The following is a 27,252-nucleotide window of genomic DNA, read 5'->3' on the forward strand; positions in this document are numbered from 1 at the left end:
TCAATAAAATCTAAAATAAAAAACTATCACTTTAGAATAAACAAAAAAAATCAATAACTACATATTTCCAAATCACCCAAATAAATCTCTTAATGATTGTTTCCTCAAAATCAGTGATGCATATCCATATCAAAAGTACATGATTACTTAAGCTGATTTTAAAAAGGTCAGGAAGGAAAAGGCTATTTACCATCATGGGGAAAACAACTGCAGCAGCTGAAGCTTTTATCACCCATAAGAGAACCAAACAGGTGAGCTGAATGACTGTAAAGATGTGGACCTTCCAGAGCGGTACATAACGGAGATATATTAGATCTGGTTGATGTTTAGCAGGCATTCCAAATAATTTGATGCGGTCAAAAAACTAGAAATAAGCAAAAATAAATAAACGAGTAAAAAACATTAAACCAAATTTCTGTTTATATTCTTTGTAAAGTAGTTAAACATAATAAAGCTATAACATATTAAGGATAGGGACAAGATATGTGATTTCTGTATAACTTCCAGTACCAGTGTTGCTCCAATAACTCAATAATATGCTCAGTCACATACCCAATGTCTGTCTGCAGTGGGATCTGAGCCCAAGCTGTCTCCCTGAATTTGAGACCAGCTCTCTATCATTCTGATGACAAGCATCAATTAGATTAAACTGAAATTTTCCCCAGCATATGCAAAAGTAGATTCAAGTTAGCATCTAGGTTCTAATGAGTGTGAATAATAAATATTATGTAATATGATGCAGTTTGAATTCCCATTAAATATTTCTGTTGTATGAAAAAAACACAAAAAACATTTTATATCACCATAACTTGGAATAGTGCAGATTCAAATATAGGAGATCATTCAAGGAATTCATTATTTGTACTAAATGGGATTTGACTACATTATATCAGCAATGTAACTTTTAAATCTATGCAATACAAATTAAAGGGGATAATTTCCAATTACTCTATTTAATTTACTGAAATGAACAAAGTCCACCGAACCAGATGTTGTTAACCTACCCTCAAGTCCACTTTAGTGAACAAATATTTAAAAGATGTTCATAAAAATACAAGTTATTTAATCTTCCTGACTTCCAATTTCCCATCATAAAAGAACAAAATTATACTAAAAGAGTTCTACAATTCCCTCCAGCTATAAATTTCTGTTCTATGAAACTAAATCAGCTATAATTGTTAATTTTTCACTTTACAATAATATGTATGATCTAAAAGGCTAAAAAGGGGCCAAAATAGAGGTGAAAAATCAAAAATCACCCAGAGATAATTTCAAACTAAAAACCACTCCTTCAAAATGGAATTAATGCAAAGATCAGCATCTAAATAAATACTAATCTTTCAAAACAAGACTGCAAGTTAAAATAGCTGATCAATACCTTTCCCAAAGTTTAAAAGACAACTTTCATATATGAAAATTCTCAAGTATAGCTGCTGTAAAGTAGTAAATGACAAGAATACCTAATAACCTGAATAACCTTTTCACAAATAAGAGATTCCTAAAACCTCAGCAGAAATTGTACAAAATAAATGAAGACTACGAATAAATTACTCAATATTCTTTCAACATGACTCCCCAAATGTCTTTGTTCCTCACTTCCAGGTCATAACAACAGCAATTCTACTCCTCCCACCTGCCTCCATCCCCAGTACTAACTCTGTTAAGAATGAAAAGAGTCCTGCACTCTGATTTAGCACAATCCTGGGGCCAACTCCTATCTCTGAAATTTAAAAGTTTGTAAACTCTTGGAAAGTCACTCAATCTTTTGGAGTCCACGTGGCCTCATCTATAAAATGTGGGTGAAAATAAACATGATATCTACTTACTTCACAAAATTGTTGTGGGTCATCAAATGAAAGCATTCAGGTCTGGTGCTTTGTAAACATTAATATACAAATATTATTTTCACTAGCTATACTAAAAGAGAGGTTAGGTCTTAATGTTTGGGGAAATAAGTTTTAATAAAGAGATCATTATAATAACACTGTCTTTTCAAACTTCAAACATTAGGAAAAACAGACTTGCTCAAAGGGACACTATCATTTTACCATTTTTTTAAATACTAAATATTACAATTTTTAAAAATATTTAAACTTTTGAACTTACCTGGATGCCTTTTAATGAAGAAACTCCCATATAAAGAAAGACACCATACAGAACTGGCATTGGAATAAACTGCAAGTCAAATGATCACAATCAGAATTCACACTATGGAAATGGCAAAAAGTAACAGCAAAGCACAAAGGATATAGTGACTGGATATCAATACACAACAGAATAAGATAAATAATCCTGAACAAAATACCAGGCCTAATGATAGCTCAAAACATTATATAAGAGAAGTCAATTTTAACAAAGAATTTGCTCAGAAAATCTGAATTCTTAAGTAGTTTAAGTTTCCTTAATGATACCAATAATAAAAAGTGACTTAAAGACATGTTTTGTATAAAACTGATAATAAATGATGACTACATTGGTATGATGATCAGACTTAAGGCTATGTGTATGTGGCCTAGTGAAAATAATGCTAGCCTTGGAGCAGCTAGGTGGTACAGTAGCTAGAGCACCAGTCCTGAAGTCAGTAGGACCTGAGTTCAAATCTAGTTTCAGACACTTAACACTTCCTAACTGTGAGACTCTAGGCAAGTCACTTAACCCCAATTGCCTCAGGGAAAAAAAAAAAACTTCTAATCAGTTTACTTTGGTTTTTGGACTTGGCTGCATAACCTTATTTAACTTTGAGAAACTCAGTATCTTCAACTATACAACATGGAGGGGTTTTTTTGTTTGTTTGTTTTTTAATAACTTTTTATTGACAGAACCCATGCCAGGGTAATTTTTTACAACATTATCCCTTGCACTCACTTCTGTTTCAATTTTTCCCCTCCCTCTCTCCACCCCCTCCCCCAGATGGCAAGCAGTCCTATACAACAATATGGAGGTTTAAAAAAAATGATCTCTAGTCCCATCCGGCAATAAATGCTAAGATTGCATAATTAAATAGAGGATATGACAAAATAATATTCTTTCTATAAAAATGACCAACTATATAATCAATTACAATAGGGGCACAATCTACAAAAACAAAATTAAAATGTCATCTCATATTTGGTGATAATCAGAGCAATGACTACTTTTTCCACAACTCAAAATTATTGTGAGATACTCACAATTAAAATGCTAATCTTAGATGAAATTCATATCTAAACATTTTCATAATAAACATTTTAAATGTAGTTCAGAAAATGAAAAACTTAGGTATAAATGAAATAATTTATATTATTAAATTTATTTAGATAAAATTATGTGTGCCTTAGGAAGTTACATAATTTTATTTTTATGATTTCTCTATGAGGGGGAAGAAGTATAGTGTTGAGGTGGGGAACAGTAGGATTGACAGAAGCTTAAAAATGTAGATTTTTTTCCAGCATGAGATTTAGTGCCAAAAGATTTAAAAATTTTGACATCTAAGATACAGGTGATATTTTTTGATATTAAAAATTGTACATCATTCAAGAGTGATAGATGCATTCAGTAGAGACTTCATTTTGCAGGAATAGCAACTGTGTATTTTTTCACATACAAAGGCAGATGTGATCTCAGAACTTCCTAAATCAAGGCCCAGTCTTTATCTGCTATACCATATGGCTACCTCAGTAACCCTGAGATTGTAGGCCTATATACCGAGAATTTACTTTGCAATGTTCTAGAAGCACTCATAGAAGAGTAGTTCAACATATGTAGAGTAGCTCAACAGAGAGATTAAATCTGGAAAATCTAGATCTGGCAATCAGATTACCGAGGATTACTGAACCCATGGGCACTAATAAGGTCACCAAATGAGAGAGCATAGGAAAAAAAAGGAGATACCCAGAACCAATCATACAAATGGAAGGAAGACCCCCCCCCCAACCCCTCCAAAAAAAGGGTTTTTCAGGAGAAAACCTGGAGGAAAAAGCCGTCCAAAAGATAAATGACAAGCCTTAGAGAAGAAAAGGATCATAATTCAGAAAAGGGCTGGCAATTAAGAGCGCGAATTTAGAGGTTTCATTTAAACTATGAAACTGGAAAATAGATTACAGGTGAACAAAAGAAAAGGAAGTGGGCAACTTTTTCAAAGAGTTTAGCAGAGGACAGAAAACAATCAAAAAACAGAAAGAATGGTTAGATCACCAAGGGATTTTTCTTTACAGATGGAGAGACATAAGGCATGTCTATAAGCAACAAGGAAGGAGCCAGCAGAATGGGAAGCTAAGAGAAACCAGCAGGAATGATAATGGAGGTAATTTGCTGGAGCAGGGTTTCTTAATTCTTTCCACTCACCACTCTTTTTCACCCAAATAATTTTTATGTGACCCCAGGAATATAAGATATATACAACAGGTATACAAATCAAACATTTATTGGGTCATGAACCAATTTAAGAAGCTGTGCTCTAGAGAAGTTGGGAGACTGTGGGACAACATGTTGAAATATCCTTACCTTTTTGCTATTGATAAGTATAAATACATTTTGTTAGATAAATGTATAATAATTTAAGGCTAAACAAATTCAGAATTCTGGTTTCCTATACAATCTCCTTAATAACATAAAACTGTCATATTTTATGATTTCTAATTATTCTTCATGTACTTTTTCTTCACAATTTTATTATTTTTTTTTTTTGCCTAGTACTAGGATGGGTGCTTTCATTTTCTATTATCATTTTTCTCATAATTAATTTGATTAAGATTTGTCTATTTTTATGCAATACTGTCAACATTTTTGTAGAGTTCTCTGTGTTTCATGGGTAGTTAGTTCTTCAATAGGTGAGTTACAGGATGACAGAGATTAAAGTCTCACAGCATAAGATACAAAAATGATTGTGATACAAACTAAAATAGTATTTCACTGAGATCATGTATAAATGGATTAACTTAAAAGTATCTTTAGCTGACTTGTCCTCTACCTTTAGGCAAGTATATGGAGAAAATTATACCAGAGATTTAATATGGAAACTCCTATCAATTAAATGTCACCTTTGAAAATTCTATACATCTCAAAATTAATAACTCCCTATAAAATCCAGTTCAAAGTAATTTTAATTATTTTAAACTTATTTTAATTGTACCATTTTATGCCACCAAAAATGAGTTTTAATCTTAAGATATTGTTTTTGAGAGAATTTATTGAAAAACGGTCTTACCTTTAATACAGAAGTCATGAACACAGACAGCCCCATCAGGACAAAAATTAGTAAGCCTGTAACTCGCTGTTCTCGGATTCCCAAAAATTTAGGTTGTTCTCCTGGAGCAGAACATTCAGATTCAACTTTTAAGCTGTTTACGTGACTTATAGAAAGAACCGTTGCAGCCACAAACCATGGCAGACCCATAATTGAGCAAATGCCCAACATCACACCAACCATGAGCAAATCCAGATGATACCCAGCTCCTTTCTGTAAAGTCAAGCAAAATTTTCTCAAGAGGTTGTTCAGTTTAAGAAAATACTTTCAGTAACAAATTAAGCAACATATTTTTATGCCACAATCACGGTGAAATGTTAACAAAATAAATCAGATTTTAATTACTAAAGTAAAAAAAAATTTTTTTAATTACCTTCAACTTATGTTCCTTTCGATTTATGATGACTGCTGTGATTTGTTGATCCATGAAAATGAGAATAGTACAAAGCAGCGCTGGAATAGCAGCTATTAATAATGTCCACCATGGATTATCACCTAGTGGGTTTATGATCCAACCTCTCTCTTTATGAGTAGGCTAGGAAGGAAAAAATATTTAAATCATACAAGTCAGGGAGGAAAAAATTTTTTGTAGGTCTCCTTACCCTAAAATTCAGGAAATCTAAGGAAGTACTTTCCATGTTTCACAAGGTTTGCTAAAAGAAAAGGCAAAAAGCACTTTGTTGCAATCTCACCCTCATGGAAATCTGAGTTTTCTCTGACATGAGAGTCAAAGGCTATATGAACGGCAGGCCCCAGTTCAAAAGAGGAAGCACTAGAATAGCCCTAAACCAGGATAGCCCATTTTCGAAGTATCAGGATGAGTACAAAGAAAGGCCCAACACGTAAACTTCTAGAACTCAAGTTGGAAGGCAAGCTCTGTCACTTATAACAATGTGACCTTGAGCAAATCACTCAACAGAGAGAAATCTGCTTCCTTATGTGTAAGAAGTGAAGAAATTCAACTAATAATCTCAAAGTCCAAAGATCTTTACAACCATAACAATCTGGAGAAGGCCTGACATGAGATGGGGCAACAAAGGTGAGGGAGGGGAAGCATTTATAAGTAAATGACAACTTTTACTCCGTCAGTCACCAAACCTTCTACATGTGACAATATGTTTTATTTAAAGTAATTATTTTTAACAATAACTGTGTTCACAAAGGAGCTTGGTACTGCAGTTTTTGCAGTAAGGGGTCCTAAGATAAGGATACACACATCTATCTACTGTTTTAATTTCCTCATAGTTTTACTGGAAATCACTCTTACTCCATGAAAATAATGGCAATTACAAACTGGAAAGTAAATATTTTTACTTATTTTCATGATTCTCCATTTCCCCCCCCCCAAAAAAAGATATAGCTTACTAACCTAAATCCAACATTAATGTTGACGTGCTTGCAACCATTTTATATTTTACTGTCTATGAACTGTTTTTATTTTGAAGCTGTTCCTTGTCAGGTTTATCTCCTTAAAATAGAACATCATTTCCTTAAGGCTAAGATGCCAGCATCATAAAAATAAAAAAAAATTACATTTAGAAGGATATTAAGTCTGATGCTCAGAAAATGCCCCAGGTTGTATCCTTCCAACACACTGGTCATGTAAAGTTCTTTGACAAGGCTATTATCATTCTCTGACAGCAAGGGCTACATCTAATCTAAATTCTCACTCATACACATGCAAGCTACTGATTGCACACAACAGGAACTATTTTCTGAATACAGTTTTACAGATTAAAAAATAAAATTTAATAGCAGTACAGGCATTGAAAGGATACTGGATTTAAAATCTGAGGTCCAGAGGTTAGTTAAGTCTTGGCTCTGCTGTGTAACGTATGGCCATCAACAGTCACTGACACAGAGGACCACAGAAAATTATTTGTAAAATGAGGGTACTAAACTTGGTGCTATGAGGTTCTTTCTAGCTCTGACTCCGTGATCCTACAAATTTATTTTTCTAAAGGTCATATGCCATCACCAACCATATATATTATTCATAATAGCTAGCATGTACATAAATCTTTAAAGCTTAGAAAGTACTTTATATTTATTAATGTCTTTGATCTTCAAAAACCATCCTAAGAAGTAGGTGCTATTATTGTTCCCACTTTACAAAATGAAGAAATTAGGCTGTGAATGGTTAAAGGACTTGCCCAAGATCACGCTGCTATTAAATGTTTGATGCAGGATTCAAATTCAATTCTTCCTGCCTCAAAGTCTGACACTTCTCTTACACAATGCAAATAGTACACTCTTAACAAATGAATCAACACATATCTATTTTGAGGCATTCTTTTTAAAAGTCATTTACTATAATAACTTACCAATGAAATAAATGGAAATGCTAAAAAGAAAAATTTTAACTTAATTTCACATGAAATTTTATATAAACCATTTTATATGTAAAACCATTTTACACAAAGCAAGGAAACATAAGTTATAAATTACTAAAATATCAGAATATTCAGTGAAGAAATAAACACTTAGTGTTAGAATATTGCTCACAATTCATTGCATTGAACAGAATCATTTCCTAGTATGAGACCAAAAGCCTATAGGTGAAATCCAGGGTTCTAATTTAACAGGCATCTTAAATCTGAAAGGCCTCCCTTCAACTCCATCCATGTGCTCCCTCAGCCTTCTAGTGGGAATTCCCTAGATGAAGCATGAACATTTTCCTGTCCTGGAAGAACTCTGTCAATTCAGCCCCCACAGAAAATAACTAGCACCTCACTAACTCCTTGTTCAATAAGAATTTATAAATGATCTTAACCATTTTACAAGCAAAGATAAAGAATCTGCTCTGTGCTAGGGGAGCCACACACACACACACACACACAGTCCTTGCCACGCAGGAGCTAAAATTCTACTTAATTTTACCATAAATGACCTATGGAAATACTATGATGGGATCTTCTGGATGGACAATGCCAGGGTTGAGTCCATTAGAACAGGCACCAAAAGCTGAGAAGGCAGAGAAGTGAGGTGATGAGAGAAGGCCAAGGAGACAGGAGAGGTAGTAAGCCTTCTCCTGCCACCAAGTCCATGTGCTTCGGAGCAGTCCTCCACCCTCCTCTCCCCCTAGGGTCCTGCTGGCTGCTCCCTGCACTCCTCATTCTTTTTCTGCCCTTCTTTCCAACTGCCCCACAAGCTCTTTGGACCCTTTAGAGAAACACCATACTTTAACAAAAGTTCCAAAACCAGGAAAAATCATAGTGTTTTTTATGCTGCATGTCAGTGGGACAAATCTATACACATTTGCATGCACGACCCTTACCTCAAATTTTTCAGGAACATGCAGTTTAGGAGAAGGAACACCTACAAGGTAGTCAATGGCAACCATAGTTACTATGGTAAGAAACACAGCAAAGTCACTGATTGTTGATCGGACCTAAAGTAAAAGTACCAAGTTAGTGTAAATGGAGTGGATACTATACATTCCTCCCAAATAACTCATAGCCATCACAAATCATAAAATGTGGGGTAAAAAACAGATTGGCTAGGAATGATGAAAATGTTTGGACTAAATTGGTATTTAATTCCCCAAAGAGTAGATGTCTAAATATACATATGTACATATATGTGTGTGTGTAACTACACACACAACTAAAATACATATTCTTACAGTTTCTTCTCCTAACTCAGGATGGCCACATATCATGCATATTCACTATGAAACATAATGCTGGTCCTCTTTTAATCTCTGATACAAAAATAATTGACCTTTAAATACAAATTATTAAATGTTTTTTTTTTAAATCAACATATATTGAGACTTCTGAAATTATAGTTAATTACCCTGGTAGGAAAATAACGCTTGGTCTTAAACTGCTTCAGGAATGATGAGAGAAAGAACGTTGTGAAGAATAAGATGACACACCAGAAGAGTACATCAGGAATATAGGGCCCATGATGACCACAGGCTGGGCCCAGGAAGACACCATGTAATGTTTTACATTCCTGGGAGACAAAAAAAGAGGGAAGAAAGTCTCTTTTAAAATCAACTCAGTATTTGCTTCTACCTTTTTCCAACCAATGAAAAGATGACAAAATTATCCCTCAAATACAGTTAGCTGGAGCTAGAAAAGGATTAGGATTTCTTTGAAAAATGTCTGCCTCGTAGCTTAGATGGAGCTGAAATGGTTACTCTGAAAGCAATTCAGTGTCAATGTGATTTTTAACTAAGCTGTTTTTCATGGCAGATGCTCACATGGAATAAAGGACAAATATCAAGCCTTAGCTGGCAAAATGAGAGATGATGGGGAGACACTCCAGAAGGATGTTTTCCAACAGCAGCCCTGTCATTAAAGGGCAGCTGCTGGCCAGATCACCATTTCTTCTTTCCGCTTGACCACAATCCACAAGACAACATGAGCAAGTGAAAAAGAATAAAGAAGAGGTTTCTGAGATACTCGGAAAAGCCAGAATCCTGCCCATCTATAGAATAAATAGACTGCTTGGGTTTGTGAAGACACTAATGAAATGATGAGAGTCCAACATGACAGCCACACCAATGTCACCAATTCAGATTTCTTATGTCTCTCCTCTGCTGCTCAAGAGCACAAGCCTATCCTCACTGAAAAGTAGTGAAAAGGCATTGCTCACTGCTCATTGTCATCCCCTACCAGCGCACATACACAGAACCCAGTCCAGTGTACAACTTTTCACATAGCCTGTATTATACAAATGTCCTTGAAAGTCTCGTTTTCTCTTCCTGAGCCTTCAGGGTGCAGTGGCAAGATACAGATCAGGACAGTTAGAGAAGGTATCAGGAAATGAAGGCACAGGAAAAGGCAGAACAGAAATGAGGATCTGAACCCCTCAATATGCCCTTTGAAAGGAGACTAGAGGGAGGCAGCGTTCTTGGTGGAGTAAAGGCAGGAACACTCCCCACCTCTCCCCCAAACTGCCCTAAATTCCTTTAAATAATGACTCGAAACATGACAGGAGAGAACATTTTCCAGCTGAAGGTTATTTAGAAGCTTAGTCACATCAGGATGGGAGTCCACCTCTGAATCAACAACAGCACTGGAGGCTTCCAACTTCTCAGCTCAGAGACATGAAAGAGGCCCTGGAAGGTCAGAAGAAAGGGTCTGATGTGGGCAGCCCCCCCATCCAGCGTACTAGATCTTATAGTTACAGTGGCAGGGACCCTCCTCAATAGCTCCAGGGCAGAAAAGAGGGCTTATGGTCAGGTCCCTAGAGGGATCTCTGAAAACAGCTTCACAAACCCCCTGAAGCTTGGGACAGTGCATCCTTCATCCTGGAAACAGAGCCTTACCTTAACAAAAAGTTAAAAGCTGGGTAACAGGCCTGAAAGAAGAGCAAAAAACAAAAAAAAAAAGTTTCTGACTACTGAAAGTTATTATGGTGACAAGGAAAATCAAATCACACACTCAAAAGAAGATAAAGTCAAAGCTCCTACATCCAAAGCCTCCAAAAAAATAAGAACTGGGCTCAGACTGTGGAAGAGCTCAAAAGAGATTTTGAAAAGCAAATAAGGAGAAAAATTAGAAAAAGGATTGAGAGTGGTACAAAAGGAAATACAAAAAGCTAATAAGGAGAAGAATGCTTTAAAAAAGCAAAATTGGCCAATTGGGAAAGGAGGTACAAAAGCTCATGGAGAAAAATAATTCTTTAAAAAATAGAACTGAACAAATGGAAGATTATGGATTTATGAGAAATCAAGATAAAATAAAGCAAAACCAAAAAAATGAAGAGGGGGGGGGATGTGAATTATTTCATTGGAAAAACAACTGACCTGGAAAATAGATCCAGGAGATATAATTTTTAAATTCTTGATCCACCTGAAAGCCATGATCAAAAAAAGAGCCTGGACATCACCTTTTAATAAATTATCAAGGAAAACTATCCTGATAGTCTAGAACCAGAGGATAAAATAGAAATTGAAAGAATCCACTGATCACCATCTAAAAGAATCCCAAGATGAAGACTCCCAAGAATATATTATAGCCAAATTCCTGAACTCCCAAGTCAAGAACATATTGCAAGCATCCAGAAATAAACAATTCAAATACAGTGGAGCCACAGTCCAGATAAAACAAGATTTAGCAGCTTTTACATTAAAGAACCAGACGGCTTAGAATATGATGTTTCAGAGAGCAACATAGCTAGGATGATTACAATCACTTCCCTAACCCAGCAAATCAGAGGAAAAGGTGGTCATTCAGTGAAATAGACGCTTTTCAAGCATTCATTATGAAAAAAACCAGAGCTGAATAGAAAATATGGTTTTCAAATATAAGGCTCTGGAGAAGCATAAGGAAGTAATCAGGAAAGTGATATCATAAGGAACTTAATAATATTTGTCTTTAATATTCCTATGTGGAAGGGCTGATACTTGTAACTCAGAACTTACTCATTATTGTGACAGGAGTATATTTTAGACAGAGGGCACAGGTGTGAGTTGAATATGAAGGGATAATATTTTTTTTTAAAATGATGAAATTAAGGTGTGAGGGAGGAATGTAACAAGAGAAAGAAAAAGGGAAACATGGAATAGTGCAAATTGTCTGCCATAAACAAAAAGGCAAGAAAAAGCTTTTATAGTGGAAGGGAAGAGGGACAAGAAAGAGGAAGTGAGTGAACCTTATTCTCATCAGAACTGGCTCAAAGAGGAAATAATATACATACTCAACAGAGGTATAATAATCTGTCCTACCCTGCAGAAAAATAGAGGGTAAAGCCCGCTGGTCCTTTAATATATGTAATTTAATGTAAAATATGGGAGGGGGAGGTGATAAAAGAGAAAGCATTTTGAGGGAGATTATAATCAATATCAAAATCCTTTTGAGGAGGAACAATGTGAAAGGAGAGAAAATAAATGGGAGGGGGAATACAGCAATAGTAATTGTAAAAAAAAATTTTTACAGCAAAATTCTCTGATATGGCCTCATTTTTTAAACAGAGAGGGAATTGATCTAATATATAAGAGTCATTGCCCCAACTGATAAAAATGATCAAAAGATATGATCTGTGCCAAAAGACTATAATTTTTTGCATATCCTTTGACCTAACAACAACACTACTTTGGCATGAATATCAAAAGAGAATGAGGGGGAAAAAAAGAAAAATGACTTGTATTTACAAAAAAAAAAAATTCATAGCTCTTCTCGGGGCAAAAAAAATGAAAATTAAGGTGATGCCTATCAACTGAGAGATGACTCAATAGACTGTGGTATGTGTTTGTGATTATCATTCTATGGGAAATGATGAGCAGGATACTCTCAGGAAAAAAAAAAAAAAAAAAGCTAAAAAGTCTTCCATGAATTCAGGCAAAGTGAAATGTACTGTGTACAAAGTAACAACAATGTTCTGGGATGACTTTGTAATGTCATCCTTGTAAAAGACTTTGCCATCTTCAGAAGTACAGTCATCCACGACTATTCTGAAGGACTTATGATGAAAAATCCTATACATCCCCTGTTCCTTCATTGGGACAGACTGAAGCATTTTCTCTTTTTCACTTATTTTTGTTAGGGTGGGAGATCTGTTTTCTTTCACAACCTGACTTTTATGGAAATATTGTGCATAATGCATAATTTTATATGTGGTTTCTTAATTGTGAGTGGGGATAAGGGAGAAAATCTAGAACTCAAAAATCTTAAAAAACAAATGCCAAATGTTTAAATATTTTAAAAGTAAAATAAAATAAAACACTCTGAGCTGTTTTAATATCATTAGTCACCGAAGTTTTGGTAAGAAAGATGTCTGGTACATTTGATTGCCAGCAATTTTTTTAAAGACAAAACTAACTTTACTTAAAAATGCCTTTAAAATGGAATGTGATTTCAAAAGTAAATAATCTCAACAAATAATTAAGGGCCAATGCTTCATTACAACGAAAATGAAAAAGGATAACAACTGTCAGACCACTGCACTCCTGCCTTAGTTCTACCATAATCATTTTAATGTCTCTGACTCATCCTCCTTTGAAAGTTTCAAGCAAGAACAGTGCTCTGGAAAGAATTTACTCCTATGACTATGAGTTTCTATAGCAGGGCCAACAACAAAAAAGCCAGAACAGCCTAAAAGAGATAAAAGCAGTGGCATACATCCTGGGAATCTTCCCAGAAAACTTCAGTAAACAAATTTTCAATGAGGAAGACCACTGCCATGGCGAAATCCAGTGGAAGTAGACATTTTGGTGAAGAGACCACTTTGATCATTATTATATTCTACTTTCACTGAGTTTTATAGTTTACAAACTGCTTTCTTCATGATATTCCTATGGGATAAATGGTACAAGTTTTATTCTTCTGATTTTAGTAGCTTGTCCCAAGTTACAAAGGTTGAAACGAGCCCAGAATCAAATGAAGAACAGTAAGGCAGTCACCTTTATACTGTTCTTTAGCCATTCTTTGAGATGTTCAGTCACTGCGACTTTTCTTCAGTATTATTTTAACAAACCATCTGCTTCAGGCTTATCTTTTGTTACTAATTTCCCCTTTTTGTTTAACTTGTATAAAAATGAAGATTAATGAAAATCAAGCTGTCACTAAATTAAAACTAACTTACAAAATGAATAATATTTTTCAAGGGACTTACAGAAACAGTAAGGTTGCCCCATGAAATTGTCTGTGCCGACTTATTCATCTCAATCCATCTCTTGAGGGTTTCATTGCTAGGATTCAATGGCTCAGTACACAAACACCTGAAAAACCAGTAAAGAAAATGCGTCATTAAACTCAAAATGCAACATGGCAATTGTTTTAACATCTTGATATTTTTACCACATAGAAATCTGAAGAGAAAATATAACACGCTACTATTAAAGGATAAGTGAGAACCTGGTCTTCATATAAAATTTAACCTAAGAAATATAAACATTGATTCAAAATGCAAACTTAATAGAAAAAGGATATTTATGTAAGTTTTTAAATAGGATTATTTTCTAAAAAATAATCCAGAAGATACTAAGACTTAAAGCAGACTATCTACTACTACAGAATAAATAAGCCAAAGGAATTAGTGTTAGGAGGAGAGACTACATCTTAAGGCAGTAGTCCTCAAAGTGTAGTCCAAAGAATTGTTGGGGTCTCTGAAACCCTTTCAGAGGGTCTACAAATTCAAAATTATTTTTTATTTCTAATACAGTAAACAGATATAAATATAACCCATGTGAACAAAAACTCTTTGAACAGATCCTTGATAGCTTTTTTTAACAATACGAAGATACTGAGAACAAAGGTTTGAGAACCACTGTCTTCATGAAAAGAGGTGAAGTCAGAAAGGAGTCCAAACCAAACATGCAGGATAGCAGTATAAAGTCCTGGGAAGGACAGATAAGGAATGTCAGAAATAAGAAAGAGAAGACAATTTGACCATCACAGAATTTGAGTAGGGGAGTAATGTCCAGTGAAACTAAAAAGATACATAAATAGAGACAGTTAAATATGGCTTTAAAATTTAAATAAAGGAATTTTATTTGATCCTAGAAGCAGTAGAAAAACACTGGAATTGATTGAGTAGGAGTCAAAACCTGGACTTGATAGGAAATTACTTTGTCAGAAAGTGTGTAAGACAGTCTGGAATGAGATAGAGAATTGAGGTGGAAAGAATAATGAGGAAACTGCTGCAATAAGATAAGAGAGAAATAGGGACCGTAACTAAGTGGAGAGGAGTTAGATGCAAGAGATGCTATCAAGTGAGAAAGAGCAAGATATGGCAACTGATTGTGAATGAGGGAAAGTGAAGAGTCCACGATAACATTGAAGTTCAAAACATAAAAGCCTGAAAGGATGGTGATCCTTTTAATAGAAACAAAGAAATCTGAAAGAAGAGAGTACTTAAGGAGAAAAATAATGTTGAGTTTAAGATGTCTATAAGATGTTTCAGCCAAAATGGCTACCTAAATGAAGGCAGACCAACCAGCATATACTCCAGGAAAAATCCAAAATCTCTATTATTGAAAAAAAATATATTTAAATGACTTTTTTCCACAACAGAATTGCACCAGAATAAAAGTCAACTATAAGTCCAGGGACAAAAGTCCAGTTGCAAAGACAGAGTCACCCAGGCAAATAAGGCAGAAGCCTTAACTAAAGATATGTATAGCCTACAAGACTATGTATCCTGAGACTGCTAAAGAGGTCATAAAGTCCTATGGTGGGGATCTTGGGAACCCTGGGATTAGCAGTGACCAGAATGGTACAAAAACCCAAACTCACTTTGGGACTCCAAAGTTCCCAGCATTCTTCTCTGAGAAGGCACCAAAAATAACAAAGATCCAGCACAACCCACCTCAAAGATCTCAAAGAGAAAAAGAAAACAAAAGATAACAAAATAGAACAAAAATACACATGGTGGACATGGTCATGGTTAGCTTCATTTTCCTTGATGATGCTCATTTCTAATAAGATAGAGACATTTGGTGGTGACTGTTGTTGCTGCCACCATTATTAAATAAGAGAAAAGGGATGGCAGGTAGCACACCAGGGTTACCACAGAAGAAAATAACTGTACACAGACACACACAGGAAAACAAAGTTCAGAAGGAAGTATAGACAGAGAGTTTGGAAGGAAGCAATTGGAATTATTAATTCTTTAAAACAGGGATGGGGAAACCTCTTCTCTGCCAAGGGCATTTGGCTGTTTATTACGTCATTCACGGACCATACAAAATTATCAACTTAAAAACTCCAGTGGGGAGAGGTTGTGGTATCTGGCTTTCAACTCCTCATTGCCCATGGCTGCCTTTGGCAGGACTGGATCAAATGAGATTGAGGGGCTTTGTGTGGTCTATGGGTCTAATGCTCCCAGGCAGATAGAAAATGGAGACTCTTGATTTCAAATATAATCCTCTCATTTGCGCTCTGATATGTATAAGGAACTGCTTTCTTTTTTGGCCTTTAAGGTCAAAATAAAAAAGACACAATTCAATAAAACTTAAAAAAGAGGAAGAGGGGAGATAGCAGAGAATGTCACTGGGACATCTATTTTGCAATGCCCAGTATCCAAATGGCAATATAGGACTAAAACTCAGGAGAAGTTTAGGGAATAGATATACAGGTGTGGGAACGCTCTGCACAGAAATGAGAGTTAAACTCATGGGAACTGCTCAGCTGGCTATGAAAGAACGCAGAGAAAAAGAGGGCCTCTGGGCAGGATCTTGGGGATCACTCAGAGGAAGCAGAAGGTGATGTGGATGGGCCAGAAAAAAAAAGGTCTAACAAGAGGAGAATAAGTGGAAGTAGGAAGCACGAATAGCCTCTGCTAGCAATCTGACTAAGCAAGAGAAGAGAAAGAACGAACATCAATGACGTGGATGGTAGGGCAGGTTTTCTTGGAAAGGACAGAGGCTATCTGGGGACACTGGAAGGTAGCAGTGAACCAGCACACAGGAGAGTCTGAAATTAGTAACGGGGTCAGTGAGACTGTGCTCACAGGAGCGTAATACATCAGACCAAGGCTTCCCTTGTTAGGTGTCATGTCTTTGTCAAAGACTGGGGGAGAAGCAAGAGAAAATGATATTAAGAGGCTTTGAGATGAAGAGAAGAGGAAGAAAGGGAACTGACTTTGGCCTTAATTTTTTTTAAGCAAATTAGTTGGCAAGGTCTTTGCATGAGAGAAACATAGCTTAGGTTTGGTTGAATGGAGATAAGAGGGGAAAAGAGCAATTAATGGTAGAAATTTATGATGGAATGAGTTCAGTGAGAAGCAAAAGGCAAGAGAGAAGACCACAGAAAAGAAAAAAAGAAAGAAAGAAACAGAATTATAGAAGGCAATGAGCCAAAACGCAAGCAAGATCACACACCAATGACATTGAAGGGTATCACTGTCAGGACAGAGAAAAGGAAGAACAAACCAGAACATCATCATAGCCTGGAGACAGTCAATTTAAGGATAAATAATCCTATGTATTTCAATAATCCCTAAAGGCATCACTATATTAAAAAATAGAAAAATGATTTACATCAGAATGATGTATCTTCAATTTATAAGTTTTAGCATTTTTAAAAGAAATCAAATTTAGTTAATCAAGAAAGTTTAATCACTAGAAAATTTTTTCCTTTTTTTAATAGCACAAATAAAAGTATCTATCTCCAATAATAGATTAGTAAATTATACAAAACAGGACTATTGTTTTAGAACTCATAGACCTCACTGTAGTTCAAAGTTCTAATTCTGTTGTCTTTTTAACTTAAAAATTAGAATAGGTTTTCTCCATGAAATATACAAATACAAAAAAAGTTAATTCTCCTGTCATATATATTATAACCAGGAGGTCTGAATTTCTCCTGTTTCACCAATATTCTAGTGTAGTGGAAACAAAAAAACAGAGATTATCAAAAAGTACAAAGGTTATAATGATGCTCTCACAGTTACAATCCACATGCTGTAGAGCCAAGACTGATGAAGAATTCAGCAAGACAGCAGTAATGAAAGTGAACACCTGTGTTGTTGGACTTTACAAAGAACTAACTACACATAATGTTTTTGTGGAATACAAAAATAAATGTAACACTTACATGTACCATATAGCATATGTTTAAGGATGCAATTTTGCAAGAGAGTATTTAATTTTAACAATTTAGAAAAGAAAACTCTGATAATCAACACAATTTTTGCAGATCGTGAAGGACCAGCAGGTTAATGATTTTGTCCTATATACCCATTTTGTATTTTACAACTTGTTAGAAGCAAAACCCAGTTTCTTACCTCTAAATTAAAATCAAACATGATATCTAATAAATAATTAAACAAATTAAGAGAAACACTTACCAATAGGATGTCAGTTTGTCTAAGTCATTGTGCATGTTAAAAGCATAGACTTCTCCTAAATGAAAGAGCTTTTCCAATGCTTCATAGATGAAAATGATGCAAATGAGGGCTGCGAAGGCTTCCTCGGTAAAGCGAGTGATGTAACACACAAGACTGCTTGCATCTGTTGCTACCAAGACAATGCACAAGAAGGAAGTCCAGAGACCGATGCTGGTCCGTAATGACAGATAAGAAAGACTGTAGTCTCTGTTTAAAGAGAAACGTGCACAATGGAGCACAAGTCAAAAGAAGCACTTTCCCTCATATTCTTAAAATGCATAATGTGAAACTAAACATCGAAAGAGACATTAAATGGGCAATAAATGGAAACAAGGAAATGAAATTCTTTCTTCACTTTAAGACTATCTTCCTTCTTATTAACAAACTTAAGTTTTATTTTTGCATAACTATTCATATTAAAAAAAACTGAGAAGGAAGATGTATATGTATAACTGTGGATGCTTCAAAGAATATTAAATTTAAACATTTAATAAATCCTAGTTTTCACAGTTTGAAAATAATCAATGAAATCATTTCCCCTTCATTTTATAAAACATCACATGAAGCTAAAAGAACTATTACTTACTTGCAGAATTTAAATAATATTTTTTCAAATACAAGAACTGGTCCTGTACTTCCTAAGATTGTAAGTGGCTGCCCAGAAAACAATGAATAGGCGATCCCAGTTAACGATGCTCCAAAAAGAGACTCTATTGCACTCTGGTTTGGGGGAGAAAGTCATAAAAACAAATGCATCACAGATATTTCATTAATCTGCTGTAAGAATATAGAGGCATCTGGAAAGAAAGCCTGAATAAAAAGATTAATCAAATAAATGATACCATCATTTATAGCAGTATAAGCTACATAATCAATATGGTAAACAAACCTAAAATATTTATTTAACAGAACATGCTAGATCAAAAGTGAAAACTGTAAAAAACTGTAGAACATTGACACATAAGGAAATGTGCCTTTCCTCCTACATATTACAAGAGATCATTCTGCCACATACCTGAACTGCAACCTAATATGATATGGTATACCAAACCTGAAACCATTCAAGAAACTTTACATTGACTGATTGTTACTAAGGCATTTTTAAATATAACAGACAAACAAGAAACCAACATATAACCCTATCTCTTCTTTGTTACTTGAAATTTAATATTATTCAATAAAGAGTTAAATCTGTTTATAACTCAAAAGACTTATTCAGGAACTCTCAATTTTGAAACTAAAATCGTAAGTATAAACTAGTCAGGGAAAAGAAAATTCTAATAATTTTCTAATAATTTTTCAGAATTTTTAAAAATCTTAAAACAATAAAGTTTCTTCTTTTATTATTGAAGTTAGTAAAAGAGAAAAAAAAATCATAAAACATGCCTCAAAATGAAAGCATACTAATTTAGGGCCACTATCAAAACATGACTTGGGAAGTGACAAACTTTACTACTCTATAGGAAAACAAAGACAGGACCTAATTACTCACCAACACTCTGATATTTCATTAAACAGGTCTAATAACAGTATGAGGAAATTAGAATAAGGAGGAAGATAATTGTAGGAAAAGTAAATTTGGGTCCAACAGGATGTCTCATTTTCCCTTTAACCATAACACACAATCTTTCAAAACTCAAAAGTGACCTTACTTTATAGAAGCAAAATTAAACTATTAACTCACACCTGGATTGTGTGAGAGAATAAGTAAGCATCATACCAATAACAACATTTTCAACTGTATGCTGTGCAGACATATTTCTGACAGACAACATACTCTGAATTTGTCCCTGAATTCTAGATTGATACTGAACTGCTTACACTCTATTGATATGTTAGAACCAATTTACTTAGTAGTACACTTGATGAGAAATATAGGCAAAACAGTATCTAAAAAGGTAAAGCCAAAACTCTTGCAAAGATACAGTAATGAAATAATAATTTGGCAGCCAACAGGAAAAATCAGGAACCAGCTCTTAAACTCCTCAGAGGAAGGGTTCAACACATCAGACTCCACATACACCATTTACATGACCATTCCCTCCCTTTGGAAAGCTAACATGTATGAATGTATCAGTTTATTTTTCTGCCCATAAATATCACCTGGCCCTCAAGAGTGCTTGGAACTCCTTTTTTGGACTCAGTCTGCCTCAACCTCAATCCAAAACAACTCCAAGACCTCCAGTTCTCCCTATTTGTCTATCCTCTTTTCAATCAATCAATAAGCACCACGATACAGGAGATTAAAATACAAAGAAAAAAAATGAAAAAAAAACCATTCCACTTTCAAAGATTCAACAGGAGAAACCAACATATATAGATTAGCACAGTGCCTGGCACATAGGAGGTGCTTGATAAATGCTTCCAGACTTGACTATATATACAGAAATAAAATAAACCAAAGGAATAAGAGATAGGTAAATTCATGATAGTTATGTAGAAGGGGGCTGAGGGGAGAAGAGACCAGGAATTGCTTCCCAAAGGATCTCATTGGCTCATACTGATTTAATTGCCATCTCTAAACTGATGATTTTCAAATCTACCTTTCCTGGCCCTGCCTCTTTACTCACTTCCAATCTCCCACCTCCAGCTGCCTTTCAAACGTCTCTAACTGCATGCTCAGGAGACATTTCGCTTTCATATCCTACTCCCCCCTTCCCACCCTTCCAGCCTTTGACACCTTAGTCCCTAACATGTACTCTTCAACAATTAAGACCCTCTATCTCTTGGCTTCAGGCATTCTCTCTGACTCTCCCTCACACCTGGAATGTTCTCCCTCCTCCACTCTGACTACTGACCTCCCTGCTTCCTTTAAGTTCCAACTAAAACTGCATGCTACAGGAAGTCTTCCCCAATCCCTCTTAATTCCAGTGCCTTCCCACTGTTAATCACTTCCTATTTGTCCTGGATAGAGCTTGATCTGGCTCTATTTCTTTGTGTGTTGTCTCCCCATCAGGCTGCCAGAAAATGTCTGGCCTAGTGGGAGCTAGGCCTGGCATAGTGAGAGCTTAAACTGATTGTCTTGAAGGAACAAAGGAAGTGAGGTGAAGAGAAAGTACATTCCAGGATAGGAGTATGGCCAGTATAAAGGCACAGAGGAGGAAGATGAAGCTGACAACCTCTTCTTCCTGACCGGCAAGATTCCCCAGCTGCCACTCTTGGACCTTCTCTACTCTCCCGTGGATACAAAAGCCATGCTTCCAGAGTTCATTCTTCAATCCTGATTTCCCAATCCTGGCTCTGCATTTCCACTTATCCAAGTTAAATTACCACCTGAGTATCCGCTAGACATCTCCCAAATGCCCATGACTCATTTCATCATAGGTGTTCCTCATGGAACACACAAACCTCTCTCCTGATGGTACCATAATGCAGACTTGCCACCCGAAAGCATCTCTGGCTCTTCCCTTCTAAAACTCCAATGCCAACCTTTTCAATTCACCCTTCAGGACCACTCTCCCACAAATCTCCTTTCTTCTACTCCCACTACAATAAACCTGATGCAGAGTTTCCAAATGTTACATCTAGACTACCGTATTATCTCCTAACTTGTCTCCCCTGCCTTTAGGCCAAAGGTTCATTACACGGGAACCATGAACTTGTTTGGGGTCCAAATAGTTTGATAATTGGCATCCACTATAACTTTTTAGATACTACTTTATACATTTAAAAGCATTATTCAAAGAAACATGGGCTTCACCAGACTGAGGCAACAAAGACAGCTCCAAACAAACTTCTCTCGCCCTATCAGGCAGATTAATCTTTTTTTAAAAGCACAAACACATTTTGTCATTTTTGCCTCGATGCCTTCATTTACACTATTCCATCAAGAATGAACTCTCCTGCCACATCTATCAAAATTCTACCGTATCCCCCAAGGTCCAGTACTATAAAAGTATTCACCATCAAAGATTCCCGAAATGACCCTTCTTTCCTCTGGACTCCCAGCAGCCATAACATACTTCTCCATCTTAAGTCTTTGACTAGATCCCAAGACCCTTCAAAACAAGGGACAGCACTGCTGAATAAAGGCCTAAGTAAAAGCAGCCAACAACCAGTGAGGGAGCCCCATATATTTCTAAGTTACACCTAAAGAAAATATAAACTGGGACTATTTTTATTTCCTCTTTTAGAATGTAAAAGCCTTTGTGAGGATGAATTGTTTCATTGCATTGCATTCAAATTCCTAATATCTAATATGATGCCTGACACAAGACTGGAACTCAATAAATGTGTGCTGATTAACTAAATATCAACCATTTGAAAATGTGTTTCTTTTAAAAAAAATTAAAGCAAAGCAAATGAGAAGTTACTAATATTTCAAAATAACTGTTTAGAAATTCATATTTCAAAGAAAAAATGTTATTAGTTTTATTTTCATAATAAATCTATGCAGTACTAACACTTAAGTAAAATTACTTATAAAATTATCTTTTTTTAAATTAAAGAATCAAATTTTAGCCTGTTAGATTTCAGAATTTCATCATTATATAAATGACAAATTTAACAGTAGAAGAAACAATAACTCACAGTTCACAAATACAAACCATCACATTCAATCAAGTGCCAGTAAAATATCAAGATTTCCAAAGCATTAGATATCAGATTATATTACACAATTCAATACACAATAACCAGCTATGGTATTACTAACAAAAGAAAAAAACATATCCATTTATTTTTGTCATATTCAAAGAAATTTTTAGAAAGCCATTCTTCCCTTGGTTTAGCTTTTTTAAAATTTAGATTAAATAACAATCAAGTTAAAGAAAGTGCCATTACAGGACCCAGTGTTTCTACAATTCTGTTTGACAGCCCACAAAATAGCCCAAGTCCAAATAACCAGGTCCAACTTATCCTACTTAAGAAGGCCTTAGAGGATGGTCCACCACTCTTACTTAAGTTTCTCCACCTACCTCCCACTGCTCTCCTTTTCCTTTTCCTCCTCCTCCTCCTCCCCCCTCACCCACCCTATCCCACCACCACCCCAAACAAAGACAATATAAGCCCTTTCTCAATTTATAAAGAAAGTCATTCAACCAGCAAGCTAGGACAAACATTTGTTTTTACCTCCACTGTGCATCTTCTCCTGTTCACATGTGTTCCCCACATTTTCCACAGCAATTACCTTTAGGGGAAGTCTGCTTTGGGGCAGGTTAATCAAATGCTGTGGGTAAACTCTTCAAATACAAGTATGAATAGATGAGACAAATGCAGAGACACTTGCCTCTGAAGATCTAAAAGCCTGGCCACTACCATTCTTTGTACTCACTATTCTGCCTTCTGTAGCTTCTCCAAGGAGCCCTCCAAAAGTGATTACAGGAGACATACAGGCACAGTATAGGAAAAGAATCGAGGCCAGGCACTGCAGGCTTAATGCATCCTTGAAGTCACTCAAGAAAAAAGGTGCTTTCCTTTTGATGTCAAGTATCAAACCACCAAAAAGCCTAAATAGGTGAGATGAAACTCGTCAAACTGTACACTGAAGGATTCTAGCTAGTTTCAACTCATAGTATGGACTACACAAGATGGCCAGTGCCCATTGCTTGACAATAGACTTTACAATCATGATATATATGGAAGAAAATACAACATTTCAGTCTAGTTTAAGGAGGACAAGGGTTTGGGAAAGCTGGTTACATTATATTTGGCCCCAAAAAAATAAAGCGACATGAGAAGTTACAATATCTATCATGGGCTACATACTAAAAAGATTGCAGTCACATCATTGAATAATTGATGAAATCCTAGACACAAAGTGCATGAGAAGTCAATGTACAATGCAAATTTTAAAATCCAGCCACATAACTGAAGCCAACTTGAATATACAAGACTTATTCCTGCTGACTACACTCTATATGGACACATTTCGATACACTTGGAAACATGATTGTGAGGAATAGCCTCAGAATTCATCTGAAATTCCTCTCATTGCTCAGCACTAAATACACTCTCTATCATCATGTACGCCATAAGATGCAGCAAGGCTTGGGAGAAGCCAAGCTGGCTCTGGAGCCCGAAGAGCCAGGTTCAAGCTCCACGGATACATACCTGGGTGGGGGACCTCCCGGCACTCTAGCCAGGCTGCCAGAAAGGTGCCTCACCCTTGAGAGAGGGGGTTCCTCCCCTGGGAGAGAAATCTAAATCTACCCAATCTCAGGTACTGCTTCTTTCCCTACCCTCACTTACATGGGTCTAAAGTAAGTATTCTTCAGTATGTTGGGGAGTGGGAGGTGGGGTATTGAGAAAAGTAAATGAATATTTTAGGCAGTATAATGAATTAATACAAATTTTAAGCATATAAAGAAAAACAATGCAGTATGCTTCTAGATAAAATTATAAGTACTGGAGTACGTTTTAATAATTTACTCTACATTCAAAATAGTTCCTAATTTTTCTGTATATAATAAAATTAAATAAACAGAGTGAAAAGATTTTAATTGGTAAGTATAAATGCAGTTAACACTTACATACCAATATCATTTAAAATGTTTATGTCATGCTTAAGCCTTTGGGAAACACATGTTGATACTGAATAAAATTTTGTGATTGAAGAAGCAAAAATCCATTGCTTGAGCATGTAAGTGTACTCCAACATTTTAAAAGGATAAATCTTTATTTCAATAACTGATAGTGATAATAATGAAAGAGAGAACTGCATTTTCAGATATGTGTATTGTTTTGGTGCTTTACATAACTTCTTGTTTCCCATAAATTTGTCCTTTGTTGAACTTTTTCTTAAACTAATAGAAATATTGGGTCATAATTTCTAAGTAAATGCTGACCAAATATAAAGGTAGCCTGAAGTATACTACAAAGTAAACCTGCCAAAAATTAAAATTAACATAGAAAAGGCCAAAGTCATTTACATAAAGATAATTTTAAAACTGATTACATCATAAAGCTGGCCAAAGCCACTGAGGCTACGTGTCTAGCCACCATTGTGTCCTCTCCTGCCACTCTCCAAAATGCCAAAGAAATGTGATATGCCTTGGCCTAGAAAATGGTTCCAAGAACTTCATGGGGAAAAAAAATTCCAAGTTTAAAAAAAAAAAACATCTATCTATTTCTATCACTTCAGGCTGCTCTATGGCAAATGTTTATCTAGCTCAACTAAAAAGATTTTGAGGACTCGGCATCTGTGGGCAGAGAAACAAGTGTTTTTGAATGCCATCCTATTAAAAGAGAATTAGCACATTTATCTCCATCCAAGGAGAATCAGAAAGTATTTGAAGAGTCAACTATGTTTCTGCACAACTATGTTTCTGTTCTTGGTATGTTCTTTGTTCTAGTGACAAAAATCTCAAAACTCTTATTCAAATTTCACAAATGGCTTATTTCTAATTCTATCCTTCCAGGCATTTTAAGAAGACTTACTCTGCTGCACCATTATTGCTGTAACAACAACAAATGAGGTGCAGCAAAATCAGTAGTTATTCAGATTTCCCTTCTGGGTTACACTAAGTCTTTAGCAGAGGCTCTTCTTCTCCTTCCTAAACTTGAATGCTCCTTTGAAAGGTACCATTAAAATTCTATAGTCTCTTCAAGTATAGCCTGGGTTGGGGCTGGAAGATATGATATGATAGCATATAATGATAGCTGGAAGAAACGATAGCATGAAGTCATGCAATGTTTTGAATATCTAGCCCATTGTTATAAGTGGCTATAATTAAGTATAATAAATTAACATTCATAACAAAAACTATTTTTAAAATTATAGATAGGGTAAACATATATTTAAGATGGTGAAATTATTACCATATTTTAAAATGTCAAATATCAAATACTCAGGAGAAAAATATTTAGAATAAATGTGTATATACCCCTACACACTCACACATACCCCCACCATACACACACCCCACATGTGTGCACACAGATCCATAAACACATACCACATAATTATCTACATTCAATGAAGCTTTAACATGATCTCTCGGAAATTTATGTATGAGCCAGTAAACACACCTGCCAGTCCTCTGCAGTTCTGGTCCAGCGTGGTGGCCCTCCTCTTTCTGCATCTCACCTGATGTAGGTGTAGATCCATTTGGAAACATAGGGATCTTCCTCTTTTCCTGTATTCAAAAATGTATAATGATACATTATTATTTACATACACATATGTATGCATGCATACACACACACACACACACATATATATATATGCATCAGTATAGGCATATGTGTGTGAATATGTATACATGTCTACATATGTAGGTATATTTTTTTTTAAAGCAAATCATGTTAATACCGAATTGGTCTCTTCAAAATAAGTCAGATTAAATTTTTAGCAATTTTGACATTGTTTCTCACAGGAGTAAAAAAGTGCTAGAAGAGTGTTTCCACTTTAGATTTTTTTCTAGCCTTCATTTTCAACATTCTTTTTATTAAAGTAATAATACTTCAGTCCTCATGATCATTCCTTTTAGGATGTCATAAAACACATTTTTAAAAGCAAGTTTTAAAACAAGCAATTTAAAAATAAACTATACACACTGAAATCACAATTAATTTTTAATATAAAGCATCCCTAAAAGGAAGATGAGACAAACATCGTCACCACATAAGTCTTTGTTAAACTTTAATCTGTAATAGAATCAGTCACTTTGTCATTAACTTTCTTTGGATTAAGGAAGTATTTTCCTTTTAAAGTAGTGCTCATCATCCCCTCTTCTCTCCTCTCCTCCTCCCATCCCATCCATTCTACTTCCCCCTGTAATCAAACCTAAGTGGGATACAACAAAAGTGGGATACAGACACCCACCCAGCCCAAGGCACCCCTATGTTTTGCTGGAAAAATTCATATTTTTTATTGATAAAATTGGATTTTTATCAAATTCTTTTGGCATACACCACAGACCAGTTCCTATATTATTACTCATAGAAAGATTAAATGAAAACATTTACAATGCACATAAACAACAACAACAAAAAATAATCCTAAGGAACCTAACCTGAGAAGGCACACTCTTTGGTGGCTCAATGCGTATAGAAGGGTCCCACTCTCCTGGAGGCAGAACAGTTACTTGATCTAAAAATTCATCGATGCCCGAAAGGAGATCATTTCTATCTTTTGCTTTATATGCAACATCATGGAAAATCTTAAGAAGAAAAAAGGATTATTTCCTATAATGATTTTCAATTTGATAAATTCAGCATAAAAAAATTCTCTAAAGATTAACAAATAAATCTCTAATAACATAACAAAAGGATTCATAAACCATACCACAGTGTCTTTCTACTGG

The 27,252-nt window shown here is 35.4% G+C and overlaps 1 protein-coding gene across 11 annotated transcripts in view; it reads right to left on the bottom strand.

Moving 5' to 3' along the window:
* Nucleotides 1–27,252, bottom strand: part of SLC4A7 (solute carrier family 4 member 7) — a 119,337-nt gene that overhangs the window by 20,861 nt on the left and 71,224 nt on the right. For all 11 annotated transcript variants that reach the window (XR_004229831.1, XM_031940393.1, XM_023505192.2 and 8 more), the window contains exons 10-21: nucleotides 26,962–27,108; nucleotides 25,976–26,082; nucleotides 23,280–23,454; nucleotides 18,594–18,727; nucleotides 17,969–18,214; nucleotides 13,793–13,898; nucleotides 9,023–9,184; nucleotides 8,502–8,615; nucleotides 5,598–5,759; nucleotides 5,186–5,437; nucleotides 2,107–2,175; nucleotides 191–364 (exon numbers count right to left, since the gene is read on the bottom strand). Coding sequence is in view for 10 of the 11 variants with exons in the window: in XM_031940393.1 (XP_031796253.1) it covers nucleotides 191–364; nucleotides 2,107–2,175; nucleotides 5,186–5,437; nucleotides 5,598–5,759; nucleotides 8,502–8,615; nucleotides 9,023–9,184; nucleotides 13,793–13,898; nucleotides 17,969–18,214; nucleotides 18,594–18,727; nucleotides 23,280–23,454; nucleotides 25,976–26,082; nucleotides 26,962–27,108 (1,848 nt within the window). In the remaining variant the exon portion in view is untranslated. The remainder of the gene's footprint in view (nucleotides 1–190; nucleotides 365–2,106; nucleotides 2,176–5,185; nucleotides 5,438–5,597; nucleotides 5,760–8,501; nucleotides 8,616–9,022; nucleotides 9,185–13,792; nucleotides 13,899–17,968; nucleotides 18,215–18,593; nucleotides 18,728–23,279; nucleotides 23,455–25,975; nucleotides 26,083–26,961; nucleotides 27,109–27,252) is intronic.

Source organism: Sarcophilus harrisii, chromosome 5 (assembly GCF_902635505.1).
Source record: "Sarcophilus harrisii chromosome 5, mSarHar1.11, whole genome shotgun sequence".
Lineage (NCBI taxonomy): Eukaryota > Metazoa > Chordata > Mammalia > Dasyuromorphia > Dasyuridae > Sarcophilus > Sarcophilus harrisii.